At 56.1% G+C, this 25384-nt stretch overlaps 1 protein-coding gene across 1 annotated transcript in view; it reads right to left on the bottom strand.

Annotated features, from left to right (window-relative positions):
• ITPR3 (inositol 1,4,5-trisphosphate receptor type 3) overlaps window positions 1-25384 on the bottom strand; it is a 67008-nt gene that overhangs the window by 28309 nt on the left and 13315 nt on the right. The window contains exons 3-17 of the mRNA XM_064597472.1: window positions 23834-23904; window positions 13316-13437; window positions 11420-11506; window positions 10438-10596; window positions 10141-10239; window positions 9790-9873; window positions 7302-7448; window positions 6976-7071; window positions 6363-6413; window positions 6048-6190; window positions 4962-5061; window positions 4725-4885; window positions 4010-4151; window positions 1212-1373; window positions 470-642 (exon numbers count right to left, since the gene is read on the bottom strand). Coding sequence (XP_064453542.1) covers window positions 470-642; window positions 1212-1373; window positions 4010-4151; window positions 4725-4885; window positions 4962-5061; window positions 6048-6190; window positions 6363-6413; window positions 6976-7071; window positions 7302-7448; window positions 9790-9873; window positions 10141-10239; window positions 10438-10596; window positions 11420-11506; window positions 13316-13437; window positions 23834-23904 — 1797 coding nt within the window. The remainder of the gene's footprint in view (window positions 1-469; window positions 643-1211; window positions 1374-4009; window positions 4152-4724; window positions 4886-4961; window positions 5062-6047; window positions 6191-6362; window positions 6414-6975; window positions 7072-7301; window positions 7449-9789; window positions 9874-10140; window positions 10240-10437; window positions 10597-11419; window positions 11507-13315; window positions 13438-23833; window positions 23905-25384) is intronic.

Here is a 25384-nt window from a genome sequence, read left to right as displayed (position 1 = left end):
CTGGTGGGGATGAAGCCCACCCTTCTCCTTCCCCAGCTGGCAGCCCCAGCTCCCTGGAACCAGTTACTGCTTCTGCTCCTGCCCCAAAGCTTGGGAGATGGGCCCCGCTGCCCAGGGATGGACAAGTCATGGGCATCTCCCTGATCACCCTGGGGCAGGGGGAGGCTGCCTAGGGGTCCCGGGGGTCAGGGTAAAGGGGGCACAAGGACAATTGGTTCAATACAGGCTCCGACTTTGTCACCAGAGGAGGGTCTTGGGGCTTCTGCTGTACCGGACATCAACCCTCTGGCTGCAAGATTGGGCCACATTTGGGAAGGGTCCCGGGGAGGGGCTGCAGAGGCCAGGACACTTTACCGCTAGAGGCAATGGTTTTTCACTATTTTAACCAGCAGTGCCCACCGCCTCTGTACCCTGGGAGGACCGGGAAGGAGAAGGGAGCGGGCGCAGCAGGGAAGGCAGGTGGGCTCACCTGGGCTCCCGGTTCTTGCGCACGAGGCTGACGAAGGTCTCCACCTCGGTCTTGGTGATGTGTTTCTCTAGAAGCTTGCGGTTGTTGTGCAGGAGGGCAGTGATGGTGTCTTCTGCCAGGATGTCATAGCCGATCTGGGACTGCATCATCCCAAACTGCTTGGCGATGTGCTCCTGGAGAACAGACGAGCTGAGTGGTGGGGAGCCTGGCTCTGCTCCAGCACACCGCCCCAGACCTGGGGACGGGGACCCCCATCCCAGGCAGGGGACTCCGACTAGCCAGGTGGAGGTCTGGGACAGGAAACTCGCTCTGGGCAGCGGAGTGGGTTTACACAACAGAGGTCTTCAGCTCACAGCTTGTCTCCCAACCAGAGTGAAGCCTCCGTGAGGGAGGAAATTGTCTGGCAGGACCGGCTACATAATTTGTGGGGCCCTGTGCAAAACGAAACAGCAGGACCCTTCTTCAAAAGCCAAGACTTTCAAGATGGCCACAGCAGAGCATCAAACCCAGCTCGACGCCCTTCCGAGCATGGAGCCCGACTGCACACCCACGAAGCTGGCCCTACTGTCTGGTTCCCTGCTATATCCCCGGGGCTGAAAACAGTGCCTGGCACATAGCGGCTGTGCGCCTCCGAAACTACTTGCTGAGTGAACAAAAGCAGGAGTGAGGGGGTGAGCAAGCCGGTGAGCGGGTGAGTGGGGCCGCCGGGGCCTGGAAGGCTCCGGCGGGTAAGGCAGCGCACCTGGTTCTTGCGGTAATCCTCCTGGGAATGCCTCAGGACCCGGTAGCAGAGACGGAACATGTGCTGGTAGGGGGCGTTCTTCTGGTCTGACAGCTCCTCCAGCCGCACCAGGGGGCCCTCACCCCCCTTGTCACGGAAAGGCGCCTTCAGAATGCCAAAGATCTGGGGGAGAAGAGAACATGAGGAGCGGTCCCCCTATACCCGCCTGCACTCCTCATTATCCCAGGAACCCTCGGCCCCAAAGTCACCCTGCCCCAAAGCCACACCGACATGAACCCCAAGCTGATTCTAAGCTGGACTGAGACCCCAGCCCACCCACCATCGGCCCCACCTCCAGCCCCCACTCCCTTCTTCGGACTGGGATCCCACCGTGGGCCTCAGCCACCCGTCCCCACGTGACTAATCCCAGCTCAGCTCCTGGGCCTGGCTCAGCATCTGGGGGAAGAGCTCAGGGCTGCCACAGCTTAGGGTCTGAGATTAAGAGAAAAGGCAGGCCCGGCTGGTGTGGCCAGAGCCCAAGAGACCGACGCAAGCCTGCCTCATCAGAAAAACGTTAACGTGGGGCGCCTGGGTGGCTCAGTCGGTTAAGCGGCTGCCTTCCGCTAAGGTCATGATCCCGGAGACCCAGCGGGGAGTCTGCTTCTCCCTCTGATCCTCCCCCCTCTCATGCTCTCTCTCTCACTCTCTCTCTCAAATAAATAAAATATTTTTAAAAATGTTAATGTAATTAATAAATTTTAAAAGCAGGGTTTGGGTGAGTGTGAAAAACTGTTCTACACCAGAAACCAAAGAAATACAACCAAATGGAATGAGAAAACCTTTGTGGGATCCTGGTTCAAAAAACAAACTTTAAAAAGACATTTTGGGTAAAGCAGAGAAATCAGATATGGATGGGTATAATTACTAATTTTCTTATGTGTGATAACAGTATTGTGCTTGCGGAGGCCAATGCCCTTATTCCAGGAGATGCACGCTGAAAAACTTAGGGGTGAGGTGTGCCCTGGTTGGAAATGCATGGGTGGAGGGACGGCTGCATAGGTGTATAGTTACATAAAACCAAACCAACAGATGAATGGATAAAGAAGATGTGGTATATATATACCATGGAATATTATGCGGCCAACCCAACAACAAAAAACGAAATCTTGCCATTTGCAACGACGTGGATGGAATTGGAGCGTATTATGCTGAGCAAAATAAGTCAATCAGAGAAAGACATGTATCATACGATCTCACTGATATGAGGAATTCTTAATCTCAGGAAACAAACTGAGGGTTGCTGGAGTGGGGGGTGGGTGGGACGGATGGGGTGACTGGGTGATAGACACTGGGGAGGGTATGTGCTCTGGTAAGCACTGTGAATTGTGCAAGACTGTTGAATCTCAGATCTGTACCTCTGAAACAATTAATGCAATATATGTTAAGAAAAAAAAAGAAGAAGAAGGTAGCGGGAGGGGAAGAATGAAGCGGGGGAAATCGGAGGGGTAGACGAACCATGAGAGACGATGGACTCTGAAAAACCAACTGAGGGTTCTAGAGGGGAGGGGGGTGGGAGGATGGGTTAGACTGGTGATGGGTATTAAAGAGGGCACGTTCTGCATGGAGCACTGGGTGTTATACGCAAACAATGAATCATGGAACACTACATCAAAAACTAATGATGTAATGTATGGTGATTAACATAAAAAAAAAAACAAAAAAACCAAACCGGCAAAATGGTAACAAGCAGATTCAGGCAGTGGTGGTACAGTGTTCACTGTACTATTCTTTCATTACTTCCTCAATATTTGAAAAGTTTCACAATCAGGGGCACGTGGGTGGCTCAGTTGGTTAAGTGTCTGCCTTCAGCTCAGGTCATGATCCCGAGGTCCTGGGATGGAGCCCCGTATCGGGCTCGCTATTCCTTGGGGAACCTGCTTCTCCTCCTCCCTCTGCCACTACCCCTGCTTATGCTTTCTCTCTCTCTGTCAAATAAATAAATAAAATCTTAAAAAAAAAAAAGAAAGAAAGAAAAGTTTCACAATCAAAACTTAGAAAAAATATTTTTTTAAGTAATCTCCACACCCAGCGCTGGGCTGAGATCAAGAGTCACACACCACGGACTGGCTCAGCCAGCCAGGCGCCCCAGAAAAAATATATTTTTTTAAATTGTATTTATTTATTTGAGAGAGAGAGAGCAGGAACAGCGGGGAGGGGCAGAGGGAGAGGGAGAAGCAAACTCCCCGCTGAGCAGGGAGCCCGATGCGGGACTCAATCCCAGGACCCTGAGATCATGACCTGAGCTAACGGCAGACGCTTAGCTGATTGAGTCACCCAGGTGCCCCCTATTTTTTTAAGCACAAGTTCTGGGGACACCTGGCTGGCTCAGTCTGTAGAGCATGCGACTCTTGGTCTCCAGGTTGTGAGTTCAAGCCCCACATTGGTGTAGAGCTTACTTTTTTAAAAAAAGCCTTAAATAAAAAAAAGCACAAGTTCTCAACCCAACATCCCGAGTTCAAATCCTGCCCTGCTGCTTCCTAGCCGCATACTCAGGGTCAAGTTACTCCAACCTCTATGCATTAGACCCCTCACAGGTAACCTGGGGGTAATAATAGTACCTCCCCCAGGGGAGAGGATCCACCAAGCCAGTACGTGTAGGGCGCTTAGGGTAGCGCCTGGCATGTGGTCAGGGCTCAACAAATACTCATTTTCTAAAAAGGGGCGAAGAGAAGCTGCAGAGAGACTGAAGCTCCACTGCAGATGGGAAAAGGCTCCTGTTCTGGACACCTGGCCCCTCCCCCACACGTGTGCACACACACCTGTTTGAGGATGTTCTGCTCCCTCATCAGCTTCTGCCGTTCCCGGTTGGGCTTGGTGACCATGACATCCAGCACATTCTGCCCATTGTTGGGGACGTCGCTGACGAAGAACACCAGGTCCTCCAGCAGCTGGATGACAAACCTTCATGAAGGGACACCAGTGATGACAAGTGTAAGGCACCAACCCTGGGAAACCCCCCGCCACGGGCAACCAGCCCTACCCCAAACACGTTCTCATCAGGCCACTCGTGCACCCTGCGATCCAAAGCACAAAGCCTATCATTGGCCTTCAACTTCTCTCCCCAGCTTTACCCCAAAAGGCTCTCAAAACACACACCTCGCCCCACCCACCCTGGATTCTAAAGTGCCCCCGAGACAAAGAATCTCAGTATACTCCGATCTGGAAAGGAACAACAGGGCACAAGGTGTTTGGGGTGAAGGGCTCTGCATTTCCGTCCTGACCCTGCCACTTACTAGCCGTGTGACCATGGACAAGTCTCTTAACCTCTGTGAGCCTCAACCCATCATCACGGTTAGTTCTGGGAGTACATGAGCAATACATGAGGTAAGGGCCCCAGGGTCCACCAGAACCTGCTGGAACAAGTCCCCACCTCTGTCTCCCCGACCCCAGCCAGCCAAGCCTGCCCGGCTTCTGCTTTGTGACTCCTGGGTTCATGAAATGCAGACCCTTCGAGGACCCCGCCGTGCGGCCCACCTGCGGTCGTTCTGGCTGATGAAGCCCTCGTTGAGTTTCTCCACGGCACTGGCCAGCATGGAGCTGGCATCGTTGGCGAAGTCCAGGTCTCGGATCTCGGACACTGGCACAGACACGATGGCAAAGGCCTCCTTGTCCTCCTTGGTGGGGCAGGTGCCCAGCTGCAGGGACAAGAGGTCAGCAGGGCACCCAGGGATAAGCCAAGGCCCTAGCCCCACAGCCCCGGCTGGCTCGCACCATAAGCCGAATGGGCCGTTCCTCCTCGATGTCGATGGGCACATTGGTGCTCTGGATCCACGTGTTGGTGCAGAGGTGCCGCAGACGGACGTAGGAGTTCCTGCAGGTGGGGCCGGGGGCAGGGCACAGGGAGCGGGCCTCAGAGCACATCCCCGCTGTCTGCCTGCCCTGCCCCACACCGGCTCCACATCTCCACCAGACTCCATGGCCATGGGACAGGGGAACCGATCCCCTCCAGGGGAGGAGCCCAAGCCAGAGGAGAGTGGCCAGCAAACAGCCCTCAGGCCCTGTGCTGTTCCGCCCCACGTGGCTCGCCTATGCTCCCAAACCCAGAGCGCTCCAAAAGCCCAGGCTTGTTTGTAAACTTGAAACCAAGATTCATTTGGACAAATGAGACTATTTAGACTATTTATCCCACTTCGCGTCAAGATGCATGCATCTCAGAGCAGAAACACTCTTGTCTCTGATTATGAAATGTAATTACCTTTCTGAAATGAAAAACAATCTGAATCTCAAAAGGCGCCTGGCCCCAAGAGCTTCAGGTAAGGGCTGGTGGGCCTACACTGAGTGACTCCATTACGTCTCCCATCAGCCCTGTTATGGGTAACTTGATATGCCCACTTGACAGATCAGGCAGTCAGGGCAAAGGGACTGAGGTCAGACAGCTAGTAAATGCCAAAGCCTGACTGACACCCGGAAAGTTTCTCGATGTTACGCCCTAGCATCTACGGTTGGGGGGCCTTAAAGGTCAGGGAGCCCAGTCCCCTCCCCTCCCTCCCGCCGTGTGCTGTGGACAAACTCATGCTGCATGTGCTTGAGTGTGCAGAGAGACAGGGGCAGGTGCCTGATAAAGAACACTGGAGAGAAGGCGTTTTGAACCCAGGGCCCGGCACATGGCGCATGTTCGGTGGTAGTCAGCTGCCCACAGCTCTGAGAGCTTGGTCCCCAGAGGGGCGGGACAGGCAGGTCCTGAGGCCAGAGGAGCTCAGGAGGACAGAGGAGTGTGGGATGCAGGGGGCCCAGGGACAGGACGGCACAGCCTGGGCACCCCCATCAGCCCCCAAGCTACTCACGGCACCTACTCACCGGGGCACAAAGGAGTCAGTTTTCTGCAACGTGGTGGGGTCCAGCTCAAAGAGGGAGGCGATGTCGTTGCCGTGGGGCACAGCCACCAGGCGGTACTTGATCTTCTCCCCAGCGTTCCGGCGACCTACACGACTCTGAGCACCCTGGGATAAGGACCCCAGCTCAGGCAGAAGCCCCTCCCTCCTCTCGGGCCCCCCGATACCACCTGGAATCCCACCTGAGAGGCCTTCTCCCTCCAGCTCACTTCCCAGGATTTCCTGGCCAACACCCACGGTCCCTCTTCCCCGGGCCCTGGAGCCCTGCTCTGGTCCTCACCATTCCCGCTGCCTTGGGATCACAGGCATCACCCTTGTAGCTGGGGTTCTCCTGGACAGAGACACAAGACGGGGGCAGCTACTAGACACTGAGCTATGCTCACATGACCCCCACCCCAAAACAAGGTCCACATAGGGAGCCCCCACCCTCCCAGGGGTGCCCACCCCAGCACTAAAGCCCAAGTCGCTCCTGAAGAAGCCACCAACGAGAGTCCCCAGGCCCTGCCCTTCATGCCCCTCTTCATGGACCCACAGATCAATACACACACACACACACACACACACACACGCCCTAGTATACACAAGCCTGCATTCTATGGACAGACAAACATGTGGAATGTAAGTTATACGAGGGGTGGGAACCTGGCTCGCTGGTGATTCCCCAGGGTCCAGAATAGCTCGTGGCACATAGTAGGGCTGCTGTAATGTTCATGAGGCTTATTTGCAGGCACGCGCTTATTTGATAGTATTTGTTTAATGCAAGAGTGCAGATAAGCCAGGGGCCACGGACACGTGTGTCTATGTGTGCAGACGTGCACCGGCTCACGGGCTCCTGCGCGCCCGCGTGCCCACGCAGCCCGAGCTCCCAGGGCGCCCTCGACCTCCCCACTCACCTCGGCGGCCAGGTAGTTGCCTGTGGCCAGGTGCTTGAAGCGGTACAGGCCGTTCCAGTGGCCAGCTCCCCCACGGCAGGGGTCGTGGTGGACCACCTGGGGGGTGCAGGGGTGAGGCAGGAAAGGGACATTGGCCAGGGAGCGGTAGCTCGGGCCCTGGGGAGACCTGGAGAGCTCTGGGTAAGTGGCACCCAGACCTGCCCCCACCACGCCCCCTGGCCCCGCCTCTACACCTCCTACCCTCCAGGGTGACGGGGGAAGAAGAGGGGGCGGGGCCCAGGGCTGGCGAGGAGGGGCTGGGTCCTGGGTAAGAAGCAAGCTCTGACCTCCACCTCCCAGAGGGCGTTGGAGCTGGTGGCCGAGGTGGCGGACTGGCGCAGCGTGGTGCGCAGGAACACCTGCAGCTTGCCCTTGTACTCGTCACACGTCAGGAACTTCTCCTGCTCCGCGTGGAACAGCCGCACCACATCTCCCTACAGCCGTGGGTCACGGGCTCAGGACGGGCCAGGACCTTCCCGGGGGGGCCAGCCCCCCACCGCCGTCCCCCCCACCCCCGCCCACCCTCAGATGCAGGCGCGGCTGGTGCAGGGCCCCTCCTGCTCCTTTCAGAGCAGCAAGCAGAGGGCGAGATGCATGCTGAGCCCCACCAGAGGGTGGCCAGGGCCAGGGGCTGGCCCCTCAGCCAGGTGCTCTGCCCACACCCCAAATCCAGAGCCTCCAGACGACTGGGGTGGGACATGCTCTTATCCAGAACCTTCCCCAGCCTCCTATGTCAAGCCCACCCTTGGCTATCTCCTTCCCTGATTCGTACCTCTAGTAACCCCACCTGACCTCTAAAGGCCAATCTCAAGTCACCCTCTCTATGAAGGCAGGAGGGGTATCACCTTCTGGGGTCCCCCAGGCCCATGGCTGCACCTCCCTAGGGCCCCTTCTGCCTGAATATGGGTAATTCTTGCCCATTTCCTCTGCTCCCACGGGCCTGGAACAGCTGGAGTGCAGAGACTGTGGCCTATTCATCTCCGGAGCTTTGGACACAGAGACCAAGTTTGGACCCTGGTTCTGCTTCCCAAGCTGTGTGACCTTGGATAAGTCCCTTAACATCTCTGAGCCTCAGTTTCCTCTTGTGCAAAATGGGGATACCATGGCCCCTTGCAGAAATTGCGAGGGCTATAATTTGTATAATGAAGAACACTGCACGTTTCCCACGTGCTAGCCGCTGCGTGAGCCCTTTACGTGGACTTCCTCATCTCATCCTCACCCACGCTGCCCGGGTACCTATATCATTATCCCCATTTTACAGGTGGAGAGACTCAGGCAGAGAAGCTAAGTGTCCTGCCAAGGGTCACACAGCTAGTGGCAAAGGGGACATGAATCCGTGGTGCAGCTCCAGAGCCCTCACCTTTCCACCACACTTCCTACCCTGTGCCCACCTGTGGAGTGAATGTGTGAGCGACCGAGCAAGCGAGAGAAGACACATAGATTAAGCCAGTTACTTTGGCAGAAACTCGTGACTTCTGTATCCACGCAGTACAGGGCGAGAGCCAAAAAAGGGGTGGGCTCTGCACACTCAAATCTCACTTCCAGGTGGCCTGGCCTCTAACATCAAAGCCATGACAGAGTCACAGAAACCAGTCCAGGCCACACCATGGGGTTCGGCCCAATGATGCTTCTTTTTCTAAGGGCCACACAGATTTGGGAGCAGGAATGTATAATCAGAGAAGGCTTCCAGGAGGAGGTGGCACACAGGCTGAGGCTTGATTGCTATGTGGATGATGTGCAGGCTTCAGGGAGGGAGAGAAAGGCATTTGGACAGAGCACGGGTGGACGGAAAGAGCCTGGGAGGTGGGAGGGGGCTGAGGCAGCCTGCGGGGGCAGTACAGTGTGACAAAGCAGCCCGCCTGGGAGCGGAGGGTAAGGGGGGACACTGCAGGCTTCTCGGGGGATGCAATGAACACAGGGCAGCCAGCCTCCTCAGGTGGCTGCTCTCAGGCCTGTCACCTGTGCCTATACGTCCCTTTCATGGCCAGGTGCCTGCCAATTCCCCTAGCTGAGGAGCCCCACCCTCTCTGCTACCCCCCAAATCTGCCCTTCCATATACGACCTACCCCCCAATAGGCTAGTTCTACCCCCTGAAGCCCCACTTAAACCTGAGCCCCCCTCTCTCCCCCACATTTGGTTTTCAGGGCTTGTGTAGCAGTCTCTCCAGCCCTCCCTGCCCCTCGCTCTGCTCTCTCCCTAAGTCATTACCATGGTGTTTCCCAGCAGTACTGGGTCCGGCAGGCTGAACCCCTCAGCGCCTGCCAACCCCTATGTCCTAGCACCCACGCCAGTGGGTCTGGAACCAGGGCACAGGCCCTGACTCAGCAGCCTCAGGCCCTTGCCTAAGAGGGCACAGGGCAAAGGGCAGGGCACCTGGCCCGGGTCCACGGAGCCAGTGCTGGGGAGGGGACAGGGTGCTCAAAGGATCTTGGCCCCCAAGGTGAGGGGACGGGGACCCCTAGTCCACTGGCACACCCTTAGTAAGAGAAAAAACAGAGGCTAGCCAGGACCCAGAAAGGATGGAGAGGGAGGCTATGAGTCCAGAGACAAGAGAAGGGGTGGTCCAGCTTGTGGGGGAGTATGGGGGTCTGGGGTGCTCGGGGGGTGGAGGGAGGCTGAAGAGGGTGCAGAGCCAGAGAAGGGGGCGCATGGAGGGGAGGGTCAGGCGAGGAGCAGACCTGGGTAGAGGGAGGTGGGGGAAGGGGGCCCTGCGGGGGAGGGGCTGGGCAGCCAGCAGACAGGTGGCAGCTGTCGCGGGTGGGGGCCAGTCCTTACCCCTTTCAACACCTCTTCCAGGTGGTCTCGGAACTGCATGAACAGGTTGATCTTCCAGCTGGTGTTGCAGTTCACGGAGTTGACCTGGGGAAGGGCGGAGAGAACCCTGACGCCTGCCAGACCCCCAGCAGTTGGAGGCTGGGGGGAAAGGCCCGGGGTGAGGGGCGGACCAGCCCAGCTCCCATCAGAGCATGAGGAGGTGTCTTCTCTCAGCCAGCCGCCACCCCCCCTCCCCAGCCCAGCTGCCCCAGGGCTGCTGGCCTGGGGGCTGGAGCATAGGGCAGACGAAGAGGACCGGAGCAGGGCAAGGAGGGGATGTCTGTGCCCTCAGGGGCCCCAGCAGCCACTCACCTCCTTGCAGCCTGCGTTGTCACTGAGCTCATAGTTGCTGGCATGCAGAGGCTGCCCCGCGTTGACAGGATTCAAGATCACCTTGTCCCCCACCACCACCTACGGGCGCAGGCAGAACAGGGCACAGATGGGAAGGGCCAGGCCTGTAGGCCTCTCTCTGATCTCAGTCTGCCCCTCTGAGAAATGGGCACGACCTCAGCCAGTCCCCACATCAGAGACCCTATAGAAGCCGCTCTGGAGCTGCAGCCTGGCTGCCCACCCCCCCAGCCGGCCCCTCCACCCCGGGCCGGTCCTTACATTGTCGCCGTTGCTCCGCAGCTTCCAGAAGGGCTGGATGAAGAGCCAGGAGCCCTCGTTGCCCGTTCCGTCCAGAGTCACCCGCATGGCGTTCTTCTCCAGCAGGGCCGGAAGCCGCTTGTTCACCGTCAGGTACTTGTTGCTCTTCATGTGCAGGAGCTGCGGACGGGGCGCGGGTGAGGGCTCTGGGCGCCCCCCGAGGCCAGGCCAGCAGGGAGGAGGGCTCTGGGGGGCGGGGGGGCGGGTGAGGGTGCCAGGCCCCCCCCAGGCCAGCCCAGCAGGGAGGGGGGCTCTGGGGGGCAGGCAGGGTGCGGGTGAGGGTGCCGGGCCCCCTGAGGCCAGCCCAGCAGGGAGGGGAGCTCTGGGGGGCGGGGGGCGCGGGTGAGGGCGCCAGGCCCCCCGAGGCCAGCCCAGCAGGGAGGGGGGCTCTGGGGGGTGGGCGGGGTGCGGGTGAGGGTGCCAGGCCCCCCAAAGCCAGCCCGGTAGGGAGGGGGGCTCTGGGGGGCCCACTGGACCTTGGTCACAATGGGACACACCTACAGTGTCAGATACACAGACATAAACACACAAATTGAGACACGCGCAGCCACACGCCCCCAGTCAGGCACCCGGGTGGTCACAAAAGAAGAAGCCAGCATTTTTAAATACTTTGTATTAATTCATGTCATCTTACAACGACCAAAAAGGTAGTACTATCACCAGCCTGATTTTACAGATGGGGAAACAGAGGCACCCGAGGTCCCAGAGCCAAGATTGGAACTCGGACTCCAGGATCTGTGCTGGTGACCAGGGTGCCGAGAACCTGCCCATGGGCACAGCTACTCGGGCCACCCAGCAGGAGGCACACACAGAAGCAGATATGCAGTCATGGAGACAGTCCCCGGGCGACCCGCTGGGGACACAAGCCCCAGAGGGCATGGCAACTGCTGCCCGCCCCCACACCAGCCCAGCGTCTCCGGGGGGTGATGCCAGTGGGTCTCACCTGGATCACACTGCCGTACTTCACCACGTCCCCGTGCACCTTCTTGTTCTCTGTGTCGTTCTGCTTCTGCTCCATCTGGGCTGCATGCTGTGCAGACGCACGCAGACAGGTGGAAGGCAGGCTCGGAAGGAGCAGTCCTGCAGGGCCACGTCCCCTACCCCACACGTGCGTGCGCATACACACACACACACACAGCTCCTGGCACTGTACCCAGGGTGACCCCCCCCCAGAGGCCATGTGGCCTATCCCCTCCCCCTCTGTTGATGAGGGACTGATACTCAGAGTGTGGAGTACGCAGCCCAGGGGAACCCCGATCCCCTGCCCCTCCCCGCCCACCTCCTCGGGAGGGGACATGCCAGCAGGCCCTTGAGCTCCCCATGCCCTTTGACCCCGCCAGCAGACAACCTAAGCTGTGCCTCACTACCCCAATCATAGCAGAGTCCTGATGCCCCCAACACAGGACCCCTGCCCCAACCCAAACCCTGCCCCAACCCAAACCCAGATGTGCCTGGTGCTCCTTCTCTTCCTCCCCCCCCGCTCCTCCCAAAACTGTATGGGCTCCTAGCCACTGCCTTCAGGGAGCCCTCACTGGCGGGTCACATCCAGCTCTGACAGATCCTACCCGAGTGGCCCTCAGGGTTCGGTTGGCTTCCCATTACGGACCCTTTTCAGGCACTTCTGTCACATTAGCCTGGAAGCTGCCTAAGGACAGACTATCTCCTCCATCAGATTGGGGGTTCCTGGAAACAGGGCTCTGTTTCCTCCATCAGACTGGCACTCCCTGAAAGTATTGGCCCCTCTGCCCCATTACCCAGGTCTCATGACTGAGGCTGGGGCGGGGGTGGCTGTTAGGGAAACTCACCCCGTTCCCACAAACCTACAGTGTGTGACGATATGACCACATGTGTGTGTGTCTGCGCACACGGAAACACCCTACAGCCAGGCCAGATCCCCAGTTCAGCCTTGGCCTGCGTCAGCAGCAGGAAGGACGCCTGTGACAGCCCCCAGCCCAGGAAAAAAGATGGGGTACTTATAACAGAGCTCAGGCAGTCCACCCTCCAACCCTCTCTTTCCAGCCCAGTTCACAGCTCTGGGGTGAGGCCCGCCCTTCCCCCATTTCACACCCACCTCCTCAGGGAAGGGAACATGAGGAAGCAAGGTCTACACAACAGGGAGAGGCGCACCAGGCCTGAGGGAGGGCCTCAGAAACAGGCTGCAAAGCTGCTGAGCACAGCCAGAGCTCCTACTTTCTTCTCCATGGGGACTGGGCTTGAGGCCCTGAGGTCTGTCCAGGGAGGATTACCTAGGATGTCAACTGAGCCACTGCCCCCAAGAGGCCCACAAGCAACCACCCAGGCCTTTACATTGTGCACTGTCCAGGTGTCCAAGGAGCCCAAGGTGGATCAGAGACCGGGGGCCATTCAGGCCCTACCACAAACTCACTGGATAAGCATGGACAGCCCAGCCCCCTCTAAGGGCCCCAGGGTCCAACTCTATAAAATGAGGGGGGAGGTTAAGACTGGTTCTCAAGTTAGGTTCCCTGGAACCACTGTCACCAGGAACTACTGGTAACTCCATGGGCAGCTGTACAGGTTGTTCACTGCACAATGGTGTCCAGCTGAAGGGCTGGGTGGGAGCTGAAATCTAGTCCACGTTTCACTCACTGAGCCATGTGCCCTGGGCAGAGGGCTACACCAGCCTGGAGGAAGGAGCACCTCCTTCTAACTGGCACAAAGGGTCATATAGACGAGTGGATCACTGGGAAGGCACTCTACTTCCCCTCTCTCACCTCATTCACACCCACACACACTGATTTGGACTCAGCCACAGGGCCCCTTTGGCTCTGAAAAGCAGCAACCCCCTGCGTGCACCCGGATCCCTGACACACATACCCACCTGCAACTTCTGGAGCAGCACCACGTCGGCGATCTTCTCCTTGTCCTGCTTGGTCTGTTTGGCCTTCCAGTACTGCTTCTGGGCCGAGTAGCGGTTCATGGGACACACCTTGAAGAGGCAGTCTGTGGGAGGGCAGGTAAAGGAGGGGCGATCAGTTCGTGTGGCGCTCGGCCTGCCACCCGGCCCCCAAATCCCACCTCCGCTCTCTCCATCCCTCCCCACCCTCCTGCCCCACTTGGGTGGAGAGGTAGTGGTTGGAAGAACCCCGAAGAACTTGGGAGAAGGCGTGACGGCAGGATCTCACCTGGGAGGCAGACACGTGCCCTCTTCCCCATGAGAGATTTACCAGAGGCCTTTGGACCCCCACCCATGCCCCGTCTGTGCCCACTTTTGTGGACATTGGTGGCTGAAAGCTAATACCTGCATCCTTCTCTGACCCACCGCCATCTCGCCCACAGATGCCTGGGAAGTTACATCCCCCCCCGGCCCCCCAGAAGCAGCTCAGAATTATCTGGCCTCTAGAGGTGACCTCTGTGAGGTGCTGGTCACTCCCCACCTGCCGGCAGCATCGCCCCGAAACCACATCCTTGCTTGGCTCTTCCTCTGCCCTAAATGAGCAAGCCTCCCTCACTCTGTGCTCCGGAGACCCCTCCTCCGTAGGCTCTGCTTCCAGGGAACTTGACCTAAGACTGGGCCCCTCAAAATTCCACAAACAGATTCACTATTCCGATTTTTATTTTGGAAAGCAGACAAAACACCTGTGATTTTCGTAAGCCCAAACTCCAGAGAGGGTGCCGATGTTTCTACTTATCCGAAGGAAGCATGAGTTGGAAAATCCTATTCTGAAGTGTGGCAGGAGGGGATGGAGGATTCTGGGTCACGGTGAAGGGCTGGTTCAAGTGGCTGGGCCGGGTTGCCAATGGCATGGGCTACACTGCGAGGCAATGAGTTCCCCGTCGCAGGAGGGAATCACAGCCTGGACAAGGGGTCAGGCTCGTGGCCTCCAAGACTCCCCTTGTGCTGCAGGGCTGGGCCTCCATGCCTGCGCAGGTTCCAGCCACATGCCGCCCAGGAGGGCGGATGGCTATGCTGAGGCGCCCTTCCTTCTGGCCCTTTCCGTCTGTCCTCCAAAGGAAGGCTAGGTGCCCGCTCTGGTCAAAGCTGGTCATCCAGCCACCAGGAACTAGAAGCAAAGCTGGGGGCTCCTGAGTGGCTCCGTCGGTTAAGCGTCTGCCCTCAGCTCAGCTCATGATCCCAGGGTCCTAGGATCGAGCCCCACATCGGGCTCCCCGCTCAGCAGGGAGTCTGCTTCTCCTTCTCCCTCTCCCTCTGACCCTCCTCCCCACTTGTTCCCTCTCTCTTTCTCTCTGTCTCAAATAAATTAATAAAATCTTAAAAAAAAAAAACAAAAACAAAGGCAAAACTGGATTTTCTATCCAGCCCATGAGCACGCAGCCCCCTAGTGCCATCCGGAAGAGAGACTGAGTGAGTCAAAGTTCAGAGAAGACAGAACTCCTTGAAGAGAATGGGGGAAATAGCAATTCCATAAGCGGACAGGGTCCCCAAGGCCTGCCCTGCCTGGCCCACCTTGACACCACCAGCAGGAGCGGGCATCGCTTCTGGAAACAAGCACTCATTTCGTTGGACAGAGTAGGTCTTCACAAGGATCTGCTTAGCCCTCAAGAAGAAGCTCAGGTGTCACCCTCTCCAAGAAGTCCTCCTGCTTCGTTAGGCTGGGCTGGCGCTCCCAGGGCTCCCCAGGCCCCCCGCTTACCACCTCGAGGCCACGGGTTCCCAGCCGGTCAGAGCAGTGACCCACGCCAGAGATTGTTTGGCCAAGCGGGGGAGGGGGGTGGTCCCGAGAGAGGTAACAGCCGGCATTTAGTGGGCAGGACAGGGATGCTGGACACCGGCACCATAAAGACCGTCCAGCAAGACTCCCGCGGGAACATCCTGCCACACACTCACGGGTGGACTGCTGCGGGCAGTGCTCTGGGCCCAGAGCGACACACAGAAACACAAAGGGTTTTTTGCCTGGTTTTAGCAAACAGGGAATTTTTCAGGAATGCAACTCAGATATAAGCTGAGGGACTCTGTGTTGTCCTTTGTGTTGTTCAAACTTTACCAGGAGTTGTTTTTTTCTTTTTCTTTTTTTTTCCTGTTTCGGAGAACGCATCACTGGCGGCTGTGCCAGATGCTTGTGTTTGTGGTCGCCCTAGTCATGATGCCCAGGCAAGCTCCGACTGCGTCCTTGGGCCTTCTAGTTGTGCCCAACATCCACTTCTGAGACGCGTATTACTTCATTAGAAATTGCTTTCCTTTTATGTCTCTTTTTTCTCACCCCTAGGACATTATATTGGCCTTGCTCCCTCCCCCCCCAGCTCCAGGCTCCCTCAGACCCTGGCTCTTACCCCCCATTTTATTTGACATAAATATAGATATGCATCGGTTGTATTATTTTTGAATTCCACTTATTAATATTAAAGCACGCTCTGGTTCTGACAGGCTCATCTGCAGGTGGTCAGGGCCACGTGGGGCTCATCACCGTGTCCCCAGCGCCTAGCCCGGGGCTCAGTGAATTCCTGCTGGATGAACGCATGAATCTAGAAACGCCTCTCCCGTGTGGATGAGATGGGGCCTGAATTTATAGCCAAGGAGGGAGGAGAGGGATGAGGCACTGCAGGTGGAGGGAAGGGCAAGAGGGCGCCACGTGGAGGGGACAGTGAAGTGAGAGCAGCAAGTCACACTGTGGGTCTGGCAAGCTGGGAAGGGAGGGGGCGGGCCAGGACCCTGGGTCTGAGTGAGCCTGGAGCCCACAGGCCTGGGGGATCGTGAGCTCCCTGATCTCCCTGCACCCCCACCCCACCACTCCCAATCCAGAAAGGAGAACAGAAGGAAAGAGAGATGCTGCCCCAGGTCGCCCTAGAGCAGAAATTCTCAAGCTTTTCTGAACTGACTCACCGAAAGACATTTCTGGATCACCATTTCATGAAACAACATGGGGGCTTGCTTCTGTCCCTGGTAAGCAGGGCAGGCTCTGACGGGGCTGAGAACCATGGTTATAATATCTTTTGACCAACCCAACCAGAAAACAACTCACACAACCGGATTTTTCAAATGGATATTATTCTAAGACTTCTGAAAGAACTGACAAAATAGTGAATTCCTGGGCCCGAGCCGAGGATCAAAGGGAAGTTAGAAAGATATAGAAACACCCAAGCTACTTTCACCCTGAGGATATTCACTGATTCCAGAAAACAGGCTTTTTTTTTTTTTTTAAGATTTTATTTATTTATTCGAAAGAGAGAGACACAGCAAGAGAGGGAACACAAGCAGGGGGAGTGGGAGAGGGAGAAGCAGGCTTCCCGCTGAGCAAGGAGCCCAATGCGGGGCTCAATCCCAGGACCCTGGAATCATGACCTGAGCCGAAGGCAGACGCTTAATGACTGAGCCACCCAGGCGCCCCAGAAAACTGACTTTTTATGTGGACGGCTTCATCAGGTGACAGGAGGCAGAAATCCAAGGCCAGGCCCATGGAAGGTAGGAGTCTATCAGGAGACCCTCCGTTCAGTAAGCTGGGACCCCAAAGGACTACACCCCCAAGTGAAGGCTGAACCCAAGGCAGAACAGCCCCTTCCAGAAACTAGAGCCCTGTTGGAATCCCCTGGATGGTGCAGGAAACCCTGAATCCGAGTCTGGCTTCAGGCAGTCTTGGACAGGTGGAGCCCCAGGGGTCTGGTAACAGGATATGCACACCCTCTCTGGAGGAAGGTACCTTCCTCTGGTCCACAACCACTCATACCAAATTTTTCAAATGCAATGGCAAGCGTACAGTCAAAGCTAGCCAGGAAGTCTTGGGAACTAGCTGTCATGGGAGAGAACCAACCCACCAAACAGACAGTAGAAACAGACATGAAGAGACTCCAGGCACAGACAACGTCTGTAGAACAGTATGCCTACCCTGCTTAAATCCATGAAAGCTTGAGGATCCCTGCAGAGAAGAGGAAACTATAAAGAGTAATATCACAGACTGAAAAAGAACGAAATAGAATCTCTGGAAATAAGAAAGCTTCAATAACCACATTTAAAACTCACTGAACTCATTTAACAGGAAGGAAGGAGTTGAAGGAAGAATGAATGAAATAGGAACGACCCTTACTATGGTGATGCATTCAAATTCTATTCTGGTCTTTAAAGGATGGTGGAGCCCCACTAAAGGGATTTCCCACAGCCACTAATGGGTCAGAGACTGTGTTTGAATGAAACACACTGCTCTGGAGCATCCCAGGACTGGGAAGGAAACCAGACGTGACCCCTCCCAGCTCCCAAATCTTCTATCTCTGTCTTGGAAACCGACTCCCTAGGACTTGTCGAATTTGTCTTTTTCTCTCTCACACAGATCCTCCCTTACAGCCTGGCCCATAGTACATGTTAGGAAATGTTTGTTGAATGAATAAATGACTTGAGTCCTCTACAATGTTTGTGGCACACCTCCATGCTTCTATGGTGTTTTTGGCCCAAAGGCAGCCCTGTCAGAACCCCAGAAGGGGCTGGAACCTTTCTTCTCACCAAACCCCAGGGCAGGAGGGCAGAGAGGAAGAAGGATGGGAGGGTGGCCAGGAGACCGGGCCCAGGGAGGTTTCCAACAGTCAGGACTGTGTGTGTTGGAGGACATGCACTCATTGCTGACGGGGCACAAGGCTTGTAGGGCTGCAGACAAGAAGATATTCACATAGTAAACAAAGTCCAGCGACCTTCCCTGAAACTACAGTTCCCTAACACTTCAAAAGCCACTGCCACTGGGGGAGCTTTAAAAAACACAAACTCCTAGGGCTCCTGGGTGACTCAGTTGGTTGAGCGTCCAGCTGTTGGTTTCCGCTCAGGTCATGATCTCAGCGTCGTGAGATCGAGCTCCATGTCTGGCTCCGCGCTCAGCAGGGAGTCTGCTTGAGATTCTCTCTCCCTCTCCCTCTGCCCCTCCCCCGCTGATGCTCTTTCTCTTTAAAATAAATAAATTAATTAAATCTTAAAAAAAAACCCAAAACTCCCAGGTCCCGCATCTATTCAGCAGGCTGGAGCGAGGGTGGGGGTGGGGGTGGGGGAGGTGGGGGGCGGGGATATGCATCTATAAAGGCACCCCAAACCCCAAATAGTTCTGCCGCTCCAACAAGATTGAAAAGCACCAGTGCTGAAGACTGGAGGTGAGAACAGAGCCCAGGGAATAAAGTTCTACAGTCATGGTAAGGTCCAAGCTCTGTGTAAATCGTGTAAACATTTGCTTCTAATAATTTTCAACATTTATTTTTTTTTTAAGATTTTTTATTTATTTATTTGACAGAGAGAGAGAGACACAGCGGGAGAGGGAACACAAGCAGAGGGAGTGGGAGAGGGAGAAGCAGGCTTCCCGCTGAGCAGGGAGCCCGATGCGGGGCTCCATCCCAGGGACCTGAGTCGAAGGCAGACGCGTAACGACTGAGCCACCCTGGCGCCCCATCATTTTCAACATTTAGACTGTCTATGGGTGACAAGTTGCTTAATGCCACTGAACTGTACACCTAAAAATAGTTGGGAATAGATGGGAAACTTTCTGTTAGAGATCTTTACCACAGTTTAAAATAAATAAATACTTTCTAAATGTTTCAAACGCGCTAAGTTGTAGAAACACTATTTTCACACAGTTGTCCAGGATACGGAACAAAAAATGGGTATCTAAATGAAAGAAAAAACAGAGAGAGCTCAAGATCTCTATATGCTAATATGAAAAGGTCTCCAGTAGGATCCTTAGTAAAATTTATAAAGTAAAAACAACAAAAACCAGAAGAGCGTATATAGAATGCTACCTTTGTGTAAGAAAAGCGGGGGGAGGATGCCCTGAATATATGTTCGTATTTGCAAACCCTGGGGGATGCATAAGGAACTCAGGAAAGTGGTCACCTGAAGGGATGATCATAGAGCAGGGGAGTGGGGGGCACCAGGCAGGTGGGAGCAGACCCTCTCCACCTATTTGTACAATGTTTTGATGTTTTAATCATATGAATAAATTACCTAGTCTGTTTTTCTATATGGTTGCCCCTGGAAAGGGGGGAGAGAAGGTGCCAGAGGGTGAGGTGGGCCACCACGGTTTTCACCTTGAACCTGGAGTCTGTATTTGCAATACTTTTATAAAACGGGGTGGGGGGGGGTGGGGGGGTGGGGGGAATGAGATCAAAATTTTAAGGGGCCAGTAAACATACGAAAAGATGCTCCATCTCACTAGTCATCAGAGGAATGCAAATTAAAACCACAGTGAGGGGGCGCCTGGGTGGCTCAGTTGGTTAAGCGACTGCCTTCGGCTCAGGTCATGATCCTGGAGTCCCGGGATCGAGTCCCGCATCGGGCTCCCTGCTCGGCAGGGAGTCTGCTTCTCCCTCTGACCCTCCTCCCTCTCATGCTTTCTGTCTCTCATTCTCTCTCTCTCAAATAAATAAATAAAATCTTTAAAAAAAAAAACCACAGTGAGATGCCATTTCACACCCAACAGGCTGGAAGAAATTTAAGTGGGACAGACCCAAGTGTGGCAAGAATGTGGAGGCAGGGGGGACGCACCCACAGTCTGTGGGGGTTGAGCTTGCACAGCCCTGGAGGAAGGCTCAGAAGAGCTTACTTGCACCAGGACTCCCCCTCCCTCGGAACACACCCAGGAAACTCTTGCCCGGGAGCCCAAGGAGACGTGGATGGGAACGCTCACCCCAGCATGGCCGGCAACTGCCAGAAGCTGGAGAAGAGCTAACTGTCCATCAACAGGAGAACCAATAAATGGCTTGCAGTTTATTCACCCAATGGAATATTACATAGCAATTAACCAGATGAACTAGAGTCACATGTGTCAATTGGGGAAATCTCAAAAATGGTGCAGAACGAAAACTGTGCAGAAAGATTTTAATATATGGGGTTATAAAAACGGGAGTAATACCCTGTATCATTCGTGACTATGGCCCTATGGATTAATAGGAAAAGTATAAAAACAGGCTCCTGAAATACATACCAATTTCTGATGAGCATTTGCCTCTGAAGAGGGAGGGAGAGGAAAGGGATCAGGGAGAAGACCCAGAGGGCTTCAGCTACAGGCATAAGAGGCTTTAAAAATGACAAGGTCTGGGGGTGCCTGGGTGACTCGGTCGGTTGATCATCCACCTCTTGGTTTTGGCTCAGGTCATGATCTCAGGGTGGTGGGATGTGGGACTGAGCCCCGCATCAGGCTCTGTGCTCAGGGCAGAGTCGGCTAGAGATTGTCTCCCTCTCCCTCCCCCTCTGCTCCTCCCCCTGCCTGCACACAAGCTCTCTCTCTCTCTCTTATTAAGGTAAATCTTTTAAAATTCTTTTAAAAAGAATAAAATCTTTTTAAAAAAATGACAAGTTCTGAAATGAACACGGCAAAAAGGATTTGACAGAGCTCTCTTCTGTGTAGAGTTGAAATATGTCTTAATAATAACAACAACAACAAAAAACCAATAAACTGGGCTTGGAAGGTGGGACAGGTAGAGCAGAAGCATAGGCTTGGGGGAGTTGGGGGGCACCCAGCCATATAAACAGAGGGAGGCCACTTGATCGGCCTCCTACCCTGGCACCGCCCCCCGCCACCAGTCTGGGTGGGTAAGTGGCCCCTACGTACATTCCTGGGGTCACTATAGCTGGGGGTATGGGCTCTGAGCTTCCCTAAGGTAGAATGGGAGGTGAGAGCTGTCTAAGCCCTTCACTGGGTCTCCCCATGCCCCGCATGGAAGAAGAGATAGAGAAAGGGCTCATGGGAGGGAACATGCCCAGACCCCGGGGCCTGGTCAGCAGCACATAACCCCAAGATTCCTACGCTGAAGCAGAGGTCAGAGATGGTGGGCTGGAATGGGGTGCCCCACACATTGGGGGCCCAGTAGCCTGGGCCTCCCCAGGCCCTGCAGACTCAGGAAAGAATTCCCAGAACGTATCAGGGCTTGGAATGGCCTCAGAAGATGGCTAGAGCTGAAATCACAAACGAGTACCCAATCAGGGCTGATAGGCAGGCTGGGATCTTCCCTGGGTTTTGCCAGCTCAGCCTGGGGGCCTCGAAGGTCAGCATGTGAGGACACCCAACTATAGTGGGAGAGAGGGAGAAGCCAGAGTTCCCAGCAATGGCTGGGCCCATCCCAGGATGGCAGGACAGCACTCGGGGGGCCTCAGGACACGGCCATCTCTGACAACATCTAGCCCACTTCTAACATGCTGCCATAGCCCCCACGCCCTTGCTGGGCCCTCCTTCCGGTGCCAGGGTGTTTACAGGAGAGAACCAGGACTCCCAGGTGGGAGGCCAAGCTCCGCTTTTCTTTTCTCTTGTCTCAAAATGAAGAATTTGGAGGCCATGTCTCTTGTCCCAAGTTCTAACACTCCAACTGTACCCACCAGCCGCTGGGCGGCACAGAGACCTGGTCCTGTCCCAGAAGGTCAGCTCTTCTCAGGTCCAAATAGGGCCCCAGGGAGTTCAGAGGGGCCTCTGCCTGCCTCATCAAGACACCACAGGTCCGGATCTGGGGCAGAGAGGGCAGGGAGGAGGCTGGAGGCTGAGTCCCCTCTTCCACATCTCTGAGCTGGCTGAGAGCTCTCCGAGAGGGACCACGGGTCAACCCCCCGATCTTGGGGAGGGCCCCACTCACAGGCTTTGGAAAAATGGAGAGGAAGAGAAAGAAGAGAGTGGGAAGGAGCAACGGGAGAGGAGGATGAGAAGTCAAAGGAGCATTTGTTCTACTAAGTGGCTTTTCTGTTGTCAAAAATTGGCCCCAAACTCTGTCCACTGGGACTCGAGGGCAAATCTTCCTCTGCCACACCCACCTCCCTGTCACCACCTGCCACACCACAAAGCTGACTGCACACCCCTTCCCTTTTCAGCCCCAGTCCGCTCTCTGCCCTGGCTCAGCCCACCCTGGGGACCCTCACCCTTACTGACCTCTTCCCAAGAAGGTACCGAAATCCCCCAGCTAGAGTGGAAATCTGCCCCTCCAGCAGCGGCTTCAAAGCTCCCCTACTTCGAGAGAGGCCCGGGCCTGGTCTCTGCCTTCAGCACCCGGCGGCAGGCCTGGTCAGAGCTGGGCCTCCAAGCAGGAGGCCCGCACGAGCACCCTGAAACCCCTAAAGCCCGGGCCCAATGCCTTGGAGGCTGGATTCAACTGAGGCACTCTGGATGGGTCACATCGATGGGAACTAGAGCAGCCAGGCCTGCGACGGGAGGCAGGGGCGGGAGGAAGCCCGAGGAGGGGCTGACGCCTGCGTTTATTCCTCAGACGTGTACCAGGCCCCCACTACGTGGCAGACAGCACAAATAAAACAGTGAACAAAGCAACCAGAATCCCTGCCCCGGTGGAGGCAGGGGCTAGGGGATGAGGTGCGAGAGGCAGCGAGGCCCGACGGTACAGGGCCGAGGGGTCTACGGAGGTGAGGGAAGTCCAGTGCCAGAGGCTGTTCCCACAGATCCAGGCACGGCCTGACCTAAGACCCCCACACAAAGCCCCACACAGAGGCCCGTGACAGAAGCAGAACAGCCGGCGTGGGGCCCCTCTGCGGGCTGGGAGGCCCCCCCCACCCCCATCTCCTCCACCCTCCCATGGACGGGCAAGGCCCCGGCAGACAGACGGCCAGGGATGCCACAGGATTATCTTAAACCCCACTTCCCTCCCAGCATCCCCCTCGAGGACAATCCCAGCTAATCTCTCCGCAGACGAGCAGCCACATGGGCAGACAAGGTGGAAGCAGCCCGGCGTGTTCCTGCCTGCTCCCACCCTGCCCACCGCACCCAGGATCTGTCTGATTGTCTGCCTCAGCCTCCAGGTCATCACAACAGTAACACCTTACCCCGGCTGGGCACGGTGACAGCAGGACAGCATTTAATTCCCTCAGCGCCCCTGGGCTTGTGGGATGGGGCTGAGGAGCCCACTGACCACAGAGGACACGGAGGCCCCACGAGCCAAGGCCCTTGCCCAAGGTCACTCAGGTTGGGGCTCCACAAACTCCCCTAGGGCCGAAGTCATCCACACAGCCCGGTCCGGGGCTGGGAACGCAGTGGGGGTCAGGAGAAGGGACCCGGAGATCATGGGTTCCAATCCCCTCACCACGCATATGAAGAGACGGAAGCACGAGGAAGAGCCCTCACCCCGGGCCTCTGAAAGCCTGAGGAAATTCTCCTTCCCTCCCCTGCTCCCTCAGAAAATGCTCTGTCATGCGGACAAAGGCGGCCTTGTGGCTGGTGGGGAGGTGGGGGGAGAACGGCTCCCAGCCAGAAGTGGGTGCGCCCCTGAGAAATGGGGTGCGGTCCCCCAGAAAATGAACGCAGAGGCCATCTGTGCCAAGATGGCAGTGCGAGCTGATGGGGGCTTCCACAGAGAACAGTGCGAGGGCTGCAGGGCAGCGCCTCGTCTAACCCGGCCCGTGGGCGCTGGACGGGGTTGAATGAGTTCTGTCCCAGGCCCAGGACTCAGCAGCCTGGGAGGAAGGCTGGTGTGGGGATGGAGGTCTTACCTCGGAACTTCTTAGGCGGGTTGTCCAGGTCCCCCGCCGCGGGCTCCACCACACAGCGGTCATCCACCAACCTGAGGGACAAGGCAGCCCAGTCAGTGCAAGAGAAGAGACCATCTCCCCAGGCATCCCTCCCTTGGGGCAAGGGATTTGGGGCACCAGGGAGGCCTCCAAAAAAACCCCTCTCCATTGCTGTCAAGCTCCCCCCAACCCATCAAGTCTTTCCCTTTCCTGGCACCACTGTTAAAGGGATGGGGGAGCACAGAGATACACCCAGCCCACCCCCAACCACTGCCCACTGCCGGATGGAGCTAGAGCTGTCTTATGAGGGGGTCTGCCTCCAGTCTGGGCTGCCACACGCTGCAGATATAACTCTCAGGAAAGCCCTGAGACCCTGTTGCCCAGACCTGAAAGGGCAGTGGGCAATGGAGGAAGGAAAGGGAAGAGTACTGAAAGAGACAGAGAAAGTCAGAGAGACTCAGGGTAGAAGGGAGAAACAGAGAGAGCAGAATATAAAAGATACATAGAAAAATAAGTAGGATACAAACAGAGGCACAGAGAGACTAGAGACAGATGGACAGATGGGAGAAGCTTATGAAACACCAAACTAGAGGGACCATCCTTTGGTCTCAAAGCCAGGACAATGAACCTTGCACCTTCTCAACCTCAGCTAGGCCCCATTCTATACCCTCCTTTTTGGCTTACCCTAGGGCCCAAAATCCCCCCTCTTAAGCCCCAACTGCAATTAATCCTGAATCTCTGGAGGACATCCACCCACCCACCCACCCATCCATCCATCCATCCACCCACCCAGCCACCTACCCATCCATCCATCCACCCACCCACTCATCTATCCATCTACCCATCCATCTACCCATCCATCCATTCATCCATCTACCCACCATCCATCCACCCACCAATCCATCCATCCATCCATTCCTGCATTTAAGTCTTCAATGCCATCCCAGCCTCCAGGATACAGTGATGATGATGATCCACCATTTCAGAGGCCAAGTCTATCTCAGCACTTCACAGCTGTTCCCTCTGAATTCTCACCAACTTCCCCACAGGGGCTAGTCATTAACACCATTTTACAGAGGAGGAAGCTGAGTTTGAAGGTGAGATAATTTGCCTGAAGTCACAGAGCTGATTCCAAAACCTCCACCTCTCCTCCTTGGGTTGGCTAACAAGGTCTTTTGTGGTCTGACCTCTAACCACCCCCCAGCTAGCCTCACAGCTTCCTGCTCCAACCGTGATAAGTCCCCAGTTGATCCCAAGGTCCCTGGAGCTCTCATCTCTACAGAGCTGACCACCTCTGCAGCAGTAGTCTGCAATGCCCTTCATGCCCAGCCCACCCTGGCTCCCCACCAAGACCCAAGCTAGCAGACCTCATTGATTCTTCAGCCCTCAGCCCCTCTCTCTACTCTGTGGAACTTCCTTGGCCAGTGCCCTCCCTCCCACTGGGCCTCTGGCCCCCGTGTTCCCGCAGCACCTGGTCCTGGCCTCTCCTGCTGCCATGTCTCTTCCTACTGCCACTAGCTGCTATGTCTACAC

This window comes from Mirounga angustirostris, unplaced genomic scaffold (genome assembly GCF_029215605.1).
Source record: "Mirounga angustirostris isolate CCGP_5_RB_7025 unplaced genomic scaffold, mMirAng1.0.hap1 SCAF_8, whole genome shotgun sequence".
NCBI lineage: Eukaryota > Metazoa > Chordata > Mammalia > Carnivora > Phocidae > Mirounga > Mirounga angustirostris.
The sequence above is the reverse complement of the archived record's forward strand: the minus strand, read 5'-3'. Positions and strand labels throughout refer to the sequence as shown.